The sequence below is a fragment of the Octopus sinensis genome, linkage group LG29, assembly GCF_006345805.1.
Source record: "Octopus sinensis linkage group LG29, ASM634580v1, whole genome shotgun sequence".
NCBI classification, from domain to species: domain Eukaryota; kingdom Metazoa; phylum Mollusca; class Cephalopoda; order Octopoda; family Octopodidae; genus Octopus; species Octopus sinensis.
The window spans coordinates 6,822,558-6,832,557 of record NC_043025.1 but is presented as its reverse complement, the minus strand read 5'-3'; the positions used below and the strand labels follow the sequence as shown (position 1 = coordinate 6,832,557).

The 10,000-nt window shown below is 38.6% G+C and overlaps 1 protein-coding gene across 1 annotated transcript in view; it reads right to left on the bottom strand.

The window, feature by feature from the left end:
* Positions 1-4,444: 4,444 nt before the first annotated feature.
* The window catches only part of LOC115226005 (peritrophin-1-like), a 9,474-nt gene continuing 3,918 nt past the window's right edge, over positions 4,445-10,000 (bottom strand). Inside the window, exon 3 of the mRNA XM_029796979.2 lies at positions 4,445-4,681. Within this exon, the coding sequence (XP_029652839.1) occupies positions 4,467-4,681 (215 nt within the window). The 3' untranslated portion in view covers positions 4,445-4,466. The remainder of the gene's footprint in view (positions 4,682-10,000) is intronic.

The following is a 10,000-nucleotide window of genomic DNA, read 5'->3' as shown; positions in this document are numbered from 1 at the left end:
AAATAAGGTGATTATAATCAAAATAAGCAACAAGGATATCCAGAGGTAATGCAGTACGATCGTTTCATGCGACTTCATTTAATTAAACATTGCAAGTAATTCTATATTTATATGCAGCTGAAGATTGGTCTACATTTTAAAACTGATGTAATACTTGTATTGTTTAACTAAATGAAGTCGCATGAAACGATCGTACTGCATTACCTTTGGATATCCTTGTTGCTTATTTTGATTATATATATATATACACACAAACACATATATGTATGTCTAAATATAAACAAACTTGCATTTGTTTTTATGAGAAGCATTAAAATGGTGTTTGTTGACAACTTTTACCACCTTTTGCGACTAATTTACCCATTATTTTCGCTGTTCTAATGCCAATTCTGTGTTTGAAATAATATCACCCTGTTGTATTGTACAATACACATTTCAATGCTTTGAATATAAACAAATGTAAAGTATGTTTATATTTATACACGCGTGGCAGTTCAATAAGCTATATAGCATCTCAATTGACAAATGAATTTGTCAGCGGGCAGTTTAACTTAATGGTAAAGAACTCAACTGGAGTCTTGGTAGATGTGGGTTCAAGTCCCATGGCTGTTTACTGACAACATTTTCTGCTTTATAAGGCTAATTTATCCATTATTTCTGCTGTTCTAATGGCATAGCTGCCTTCAAAATAATCTCACCTTGTTTGTATTGTATATTTATATATATATATATGTAATAAAAACAGACGAATGTGGGACATCTGGTTTTGCTACAATTGTTTCATTAAGGCTCTTTATTTTGACACAAGCATAGTATTGTCAGGTGTACAGTATGAACAACATTCATTAGATTACACGATGTGTTTATGCAACTCCCAACTCATCAGGTTTACCAAGGAGATAAGTGAGCAGGGACACATTGATTAATCAACAGATCATCAAATGAATTTCTCAAATCAGAATTACAAGCACTTAGGAAATGTAAAGTGGATGAGACGACAATCTGTCGAGGTTGGATAGGGAAATGAGGTTGTAAGTTATGGAATGATGTTGTAAGACATTTCTATTCCATTTATATATATATATAAATAGAAGCACCATCCGAGCGTGATCGTTGCCAGAGCAGCCAACTGGCTTCCATGCCAGTGGAACTTAAAGGGCACCATTCGAGCATGATCGTTACCAGCGTCGCCTTACTGCACTTTTGCCCATGCTAGTAGGGTGCCAAGAGCACCATCCAAGTGTGATCGTTGCCAGAGCAGCCAACTGGCTTCTGTGCCAGTGGCACGTAAAAGGGCACCATTCGAGCATGATCGTTACCAACGTCGCTTCACTGGCACCTGTGCTGGTAGCCTGTGTAAAAGGATTCAAACAAGGTCGTTGCCAGTACCGCCTGACTGGCCCCCGTGCCGGTGGCACGTAAAAAGCACCCACCACACTCTCGGAGTGGTTGGCATTAGGAAGGGCATCCAGCTGTAGAAACTCTGCCAAATCGAGATTGGAGACTGGTGCAGCCATCTGGTTCGCCAGCCCTCGGTCAAAATTGTCCAACCTATGCTAGCATGGAAAGCGGACGTTAAACGATGATGATGATGATGATGATATATACACATATACTATGATGAGATCATCTTATCTGTTGTTGATGACCATTTTGATCAACAGAAAAGCTTCTTCACCAGTGCGATCCAAGCACTGCAACTACTAATGGAAGTGTGTGGACAGTAAGAGGAACTATGTTAGAAAATGAACTTCATTTGGTCACATTCCATTGAGAATGTCTTGCTCAGATTATGAACATTTCAGCCGACCCTCATAATAATAAAAATTATTATTATACCTGCATTTGTTTTAATGCTAACATTGGAAAAAACAAATCAAAATAGATGAACATCAATGGAATTTGTATCTTTGTGGTACCAGTGCCGGTGGCACACAAGAAAACCATCCGAACGTGGCCGTAGCCAGTACCGCATCGACTGGCCTCCATGCTGTGGGCACGTAACAAACACCATCCGATCGTGGCCGTTCGCCAGCCTCATCTGGCACCTGTGTCGGTGGCACATAAAAACACCATCCGAGCATGGCCGTCTGCCTGCCTCGTCTGGCACCTGTGTCGGTGGCACATAAAAAACACCATCCGAGCGTGGCCGTTCGCCAGCCTCGTCTGGCACCTGTGTCGGTGGCACATAAAATCACCCACTACACTCTCGGAGTGGTTGGCGTTAGGAAGGGCATCCAGCTGTAGAAACACTGCCAGATCTGACTGGCCTGGTGCAGCCTTCGGGCTCCCCAGACCCCAGTTGAATCGTCCAACCCATGCTAGCATGGAAAGTAGACGTTAAATGATGATGATGATGATGATGATGATTGGAAAAGTCCACATTTTTCATTAAAAAAAAATTAGGATATGGGTTTTCACCCCCTTATCACTTGACTGGTACTTAATTTCTTGACCCTGAAAGGATGAAAGGGTAAGTCAACCTCAGTGGAATTTGAACTCAGAATGTAGCGACAGGTGAAATACCACTAAGTATTGGGACATCCAATAAATAACGTGGTTTTTTTTATACTTCTCTTATTTTTCAAAATTAAGGTAAACAAAGTTCTTTTTCATCTAAAATATACTCTCCTTCATTTTCTACAATGCTCTTCCTTCTATCTGGTAGACTTGCAAGGCTCGTCTTTCAAAATTCATTTGTCCATGATGAAAAATACTCCACCAGTACTGTTCTGACCTCATCTACAGAATTTATATTATTTTCTGTCCATATGGTTTTAAAGCCTGCAGAATAAATGATAATCAGATGGGGTAGTGTCCAGTGAAGTTGGTGGGTGAGGCATCATTTCCTATTCAAATTGCTCCAGCCCTTGGAATGTCATCCTCGCTGTATGTGGCCGAGCATCATCCTGATGGAAGAACACCTTTCATCATGAAACCAAAGATGGTTGTTTTCCTTCTAGCGTTGACTTAAGCTGCTCACAGTAGATCTCCTTTGTTATCATTTGGTTTGGGTTTAAAAGTTCAAAGTGGACTAAGCCTTTCATGTCCCACCAAACAGATAACAACACCATACCAGGGTGAAGAACATCTTTAGCCTGGGGTGCCAGTGTTTCTCCTTTCCCTACCCACTGTCTTCAGTGCTTGACATTTTTATAGAGAACCCATTTCTCGACACCAGTCACTATTCAGTCCCAAAAAGGTTCATTCGTGAGGCTTGACAGCAAAGAAGGGCACGCATGCACTCTCTGCACAGCATTAGACTAGGAAAGATTGTGAGGAACCCATTGACCCAATTTGCTGACTTTTCCGATGGTACGCAGGTATCGATGAAAGGTTGAATGACCAAATCCAAGCTTCTCTGCTAGTTCCTCAATAGTTAAGAAGGAATTTTGTTCCATCAGGGTTTGCAGGACATCCTCGTCAAGCTCTACAGATCTTCCAGGGCAAGGCTTGTCCTCTAGGCTGTAGTTTCTAGGTGTACGGAAAACACTCAGTGAGAAACGGAAGAAAATTGGAAGAAAGAAGGAAAAATAATAATAATAATAATAAATTTTCAAACTACAAAGACCTGGAAATAGAGGTAACTCGAATGTGGAATCTAAAAACAGAAACAATTCCTATCATAGTAGGCGCATTAGGCATGATAAAAAAAATATTCAGACAAATACATAACAAAAACACCAGGACTTACAAATATAGAAAATTGCACTACTGGGCACTGCACACATCCTATGCAAAACACTTTCAATACAGTAACCATCAGAGCATCACAGCAAACCACAGCACATATCCAAGGCACACAGAGCTGCGCTCGCTAGTGAAGTGAAAGCACGCTATAAAAATAATAATAATAATAATAATTGGAGGTGTCATCATGTACATTGTTTTGTCTTGGTATAAAAGATGGGCTACAGCAAATATTCTGCTCAATACCACAGATTTGCTTGTCAGTTGTTTGACCTTAACCAGTTGAGCATGTCCCTTAGTGGTTGACGATATGTGCATCTCTGACCATGAGCAGAAGTATTGGGGGAGTATCATAGCCATGTGTTGAAAGGAATTCTTTGGGGTTTGAGTAATTCACTTAATGGAAACATGGGTGTTTCATTCAACATCCTTAAACAACCCTTATTCAGGGACCTTTTGAGCGGGATGGGTTACTCGACCTAAGGAAAATTCTAACTGGGCCCCCACCTGCAAGGTCATGTGCTGTTTATCTTGATATAAGATCACCCTGTTGCGCACATATGGTTGTGATGCATGTGCCTAGTGTACCCTTATCAGACGGGTAGTCATGATGGGTATACTGGGCTTCGTATATTTTACCCCAGTGTCACTTTGATGGCATGCACTGCTCTCTCACTCAATAATAATAATAATAATAATAATAATGATGATGACAATAATAATAATAATAATAATAATATAATAATGACAATTATTAACCTCTTGGCCATATGACTTTATTTCTTCGGACAAGGGTCTTTTGCACGGAAATTTGGACAAAGTGTATTTTCAGGAAGATCACAGCTAAGAATTAAGGCATTAAACTGAAGACCCGTCGGACACTGACCAATTCTGCAGTGACCGTTTTCACACTCGTAGAACGCTTGGCAGTTTGTATCCAGATCTGGGAACCGTCCCCACTCAACGCCTGTCGGACATGAATAGATACACTCTGAAAAATATAGGGAGAAGTAATGAATTAATTACTGGTATGTGTGTGTGTGTGTGTGTGTATATATATATATATATATATATATATATATATATATATATATATATATATATATATATATATATATAATTAATAAATTAATCAATTTTAGGGTAGCAAAAAATTCTAGAAAAATTCTCCGCTACCAGCTGTCAAGTGAGAAAGAAAAATTAGTCAATAGACTATATGATATACATGTTTAAGGATGATGAAAGTATATATATATATATATATGTATGTACGTGGTGTATGTATTTATGCGTGTATGTATGTGTGTGCGTATGTGTGTATATGTATGTGTGTATGTATGCATGCATATGTGTGTGTGCATATGTATGTGTGTGTGTATATGTATGCATGCGTGTGTATGCGTGTGTATGTGTATGTATGTGTGTATGTGTGTGTGCATATGTGTGTATGTATGCGTGTGTATGTATGTACGTATGTATGTGTGTATGTACGTATACGTTATGTCAGGTCACTTTCGAGTGCTACTGGTAACGTGTAACCCAGTACAACTTGTTGCATGGTCGGGTCGTCGGCGACTAAACTGGCAACCCCACCAAGCTTGCTTGGTGAGGAGGGTGTTTATTGGACACCCTGCGGGATGAAAAACAAAACCCGCCAAAGGGCGGAGGAACTCTTGAGAGTCAACGGCCATCCAATGAATGTCTTAAGGATGTATCATGCACGGGGACATAAAAATAATCGGACTGAATACCCGATCGTGCAGTTAAACCATTGGGAGTGAAGGACTCCTAGCCTTTGTTAGGGCATCCTTCTAGGGGAAGGTAACTCAGGTAACTGGGATAACTCCGACATAAAACCTGCGGCTCAGTGGTTACCGATGATGTTGACTTGTTCTTCTTTTCGGATTATGGCTGCTGTTGCTTAGTGAGCAGAAGTGACTCAGTGCACAGCCTTTCCTCACTTTAAAAAATCTTCTTGCACAGGCATTGCACGATAACAACATTGATTAAGCTTCGTGCAATGGCCATACTCGATAATGAGGGGGCAGCCACCATATATATATATATATATGTATGTGTGTATGTATGTGTGTGTATGTACGTATGTATGTCCGTATGTATTTATGTGTGTGTATGTATTTGTGTGTGTATGTATGTGTGTATATGTATGTATGTGTATATGTATGTATGTGTATATATCTATGTATGTATGTATGTATGTGTGTATATGTATGTGTGTATATGTATGTAAGTATGTATGTGTATATATGTATGTATGCATGCATACATACATGCCTATGGTATAGAACTCACTATACATGTTTCAGCTGAGTATAGAGTTGTAATAAGAAAAAGAGAGGACAAAGGAATAAAAGGCTATCTTATGCACTTCATCAGCTCACAGCTGTTTCTGCTATAAGATGCAGTGGGCTCATAGTTGAGTGCCTGTGTATCACCTCAAAGCTTCATCAGAGCCTCAGATATGAAATGCAATTTATTTGGGAAAGAATTACCTTTGTGTCTATATAAGGAACAGCATCAACAATGAGTTGATGGAGGCCTCTGCTATGAGTCCCTTGCATCTCTCATAGCAGAAACAGCTTTAAGCTTATGATGCTCATAAGATAATCATTTGTTTGTTTGCCATCTTTCTTCTTTCTTATACATTGGGTTGTCCGGAAAGTTCGTGTCGATTTATCGTAGCTTACCTTTCGACTTATTTTAGAACATAGTTGAGTCCATAAAATAAGATTTGACTACACCTCCATTTAGAGCACAGTTTAAGCTATCTTTTCATGGAAGAAGATTTATGTTCCTATAACCTGTGTTAATTCTGTAACCCTTTAAAATGGAAGATAAGAAAGTTCATTTTTGGTACTTGATGCTTTAGGAACCAGACAAAAATTGCTGCAGCTCGGCCAGGATGTCCGGAAAGTTCGTGCCGATTTATAGTAGCTTACCTTTCGACTTATTTTAGAACATGGTTGAGCCCATAAAATAGGATTTGACTACACCCTCATTTAAAGCACAGTTTAAGCTATCTTTTCGTGGAAGAAGGTTTATGTTCCTATAACCTGTGTTAATTCTGTAACCCTTTAAAATGGAAGATAAGAAAGTTCATTTTTGGTACTTGATGCTTTAGGAACCAGACAAAAATTGCTGCAGCTCGGCCAGGATGTCCGGAAAGTTCGTGCCGATTTATAGTAGCTTACCTTTCGACTTATTTTAGAACATGGTTGAGCCCATAAAATAGGATTTGACTACACCCTCATTTAAAGCACAGTTTAAGCTATCTTTTCGTGGAAGAAGGTTTATGTTCCTATAACCTGTGTTAATTCTGTAACCCTTTAAAATGGAAGATAAGAAAGTTCATTTTCGGTACTTGATGCTTTAGGAACCAGACAAAAATTGCTGCAGCTCGGCCGGGATGTCCAGAAAGTTCGTGCCGATTTATAGTAGCTTACCTTTTGACTTATTTCAGAACATGGTTGAGTCCATAAAATAGGATTTGACTACACCTCCATTTAGAGCACAGTTTAAGCTATCTTTTCGTGGAAGAAGGTTTATGTTCCTATGACCTGTGTTAATTCTGTAATCCTTTAAAATGGAAGATAAGAAAGTTTATTTTCGGAACTTACTGCTTTGAGCCAATGAAGGAGACCTCTACAAGGTAGCTAGACCTGGTAAAAATAGCAGCCAAATCTCCTTCAAATCACACACTATTGTCTTATGTATGTATATATGTATGTGCCAACAAGGAAAACCTCTACATCAGACCCCTGGACCCCTTTGATTTCTATTTTATATGGATGGACCCTCCTAGCCATTCAGTGTTTAAAACAAAATTATATATTTATAGTAAAATATTGTAAGGAACTGTATTAAAAAAATTGACATGGTTCTGGGTTCAGTCCCACTGCATGGCACCTTGGGCAAGAAAAGCTCTACATTTGTATTGGGTTGTCTGGAAAGTTTGTGCCAATTTATAGTAGCCTACCTTTCAACTTATTTTAGAACATGGTTGAGTCCATAAAATAGGATTTGACTACACCTCTATTTAGAGCACAGTTTAAGCTATCTTTTTGTGGGAGAAGGTTTATGTTCCTATAACCTGTGTTAATTCTGTAACCCTTTAAAATGGAAGATAAGAAAGTTCATTTTCGGTACTTGATGCTTTAGGAACCAGACAAAAATTGCTGCAGCTCGGCCGGGATGTCCGGAAAGTTCGTGCCGATTTATAGTAGCTTACCTTTCGACTTATTTTAGAACATGGTTGAGTCCATAAAATAGGATTTGACTACACCCTCATTTAAAGCACAGTTTAAGCTATCTTTTCGTGGAAGAAGGTTTGTGTTCCTATGACCTGTGTTAATTCTGTAACCCTTTAAAATGGAATATAAGAAAGTTCATTTTCTGCACTTGATGCTTTGGGAACCAGACAAAAATTGCTGCAGCTTGGCCGGGATGTCCAGAAAGTTCGTGCCGATTTATAGTAGCTTACCTTTTGACTTATTTCAGAACATGGTTGAGTCCATAAAATAGGATTTGACTACACCTCCATTTAGAGCACAGTTTAAGCTATCTTTTCGTGAAGAAGGTTTATGTTCCTATGACCTGTGTTAATTCTGTATCCTTTAAAATGGAAGATAAGAAAGTTATTTTCGGAACTTACTACTGCTTTGAGCCAATGAAGGAGACCTCTACAAGGTAGCTAGACCTGGTAAAAATAGCAGCCAAATCTCCTTCAAATCACACACTATTGTCTTATGTATGTATATATGTATGTGCCAACAAGGAAAACCTCTACATCAGACCCCTGGACCCCTTTGATTTCTATTTTATATGGATGGACCCTCCTAGCCATTCAGTGTTTAAAACAAAATTATATATTTATAGTAAAATATTGTAAGGAACTGTATTAAAAAAATTGACATGGTTCTGGGTTCAGTCCCACTGCATGGCACCTTGGGCAAGAAAAGCTCTACATTTGTATTGGGTTGTCTGGAAAGTTTGTGCCGATTTATAGTAGCCTACCTTTCAACTTATTTTAGAACATGGTTGAGTCCATAAAATAGGATTTGACTACACCTCTATTTAGAGCACAGTTTAAGCTATCTTTTTGTGGGAGAAGGTTTATGTTCCTATAACCTGTGTTAATTCTGTAACCCTTTAAAATGGAAGATAGGAAAGTTCATTTTCAGCACTTGATGCTTTGGGAACCAGACAAAAATTGCTGCAGCTCGGCTGGGATGTGTAACTCTACCCTCCATATTCACCAGATATTGCTCCTTCGGATTTCCACTTATTCAGGTCTCTGCAGAATAGTCTTAATGGTAAAAATTTCAATTCCTTGGATGACATAAAAAGATACCTTGATGAATTCTTTGCCATGAAACCACCTCAATTCTGGGAAGAGGGTACTTTCAAGTTAAAGGAAAGATGGAGACGCATTGCGCAACAAAATGGTTCATATTTGGTTGATTAAAAATGTAATGGCAAATATTCATTGACCTTTTTCATTCCTTTAAAAGTTGGCATGAACTTTCCGGACAACCCAATATATATTCCTTTATTTTCTTATTCTTTTACATGTATCACTCATTTGACAGCGGTCATGATGGAGCACTGCCTTGAAGGGTTTTAGTTGAACATATCGACCCCCTAAGACTTGTATGTTTTCTATCAGACTCTTTTGCCGAACATCGATGTCCATCAGGAGTGATGGGCATCAATGTGTTGTCATTTTGCCAGTTATAGATATAGAGATTATAAGCAAACGTTTAGAAATTGTGTGTGTGTGTGTGTGTGAGTGTATATATGTATATTTATATATACATAAATTAGCCCTCTGAACTTCTTAGACTCTCTTCTAAACTCTCTGATGAAGCATAGAGGCACACCCAAAGTACCCTAATTTTATCTACTGATTACTACAATACACTGCAAAGATGGAAATAACATATGGGGTACTGTGACCCCTTGGCAGAAACAGCTTCTTTATTTCATATAATTTGCCACAAGGGCATCACACAGATGGAAGCTTTGCAGGCTGGACATGGACATTAATGGTATGAATGATGGTGATGCAAAAATGATGATGATGGGAGAAGACGAAAAGTGCCCGCTGACTTTTGCTTCTCTAAAACAATGTTCTTTTTTCCTTTTTCCCCAAAAACACAATGAGGCAATAAACCTCTTACTTAAACAACACAATGTTCAGAATTCTTTTTTCTTTTTTAAAACACTAAAAAAGTCATATATTTCACATTTTCTAGACTCGTTCAGGTTATCCGGCCGACCAGTATCCTTG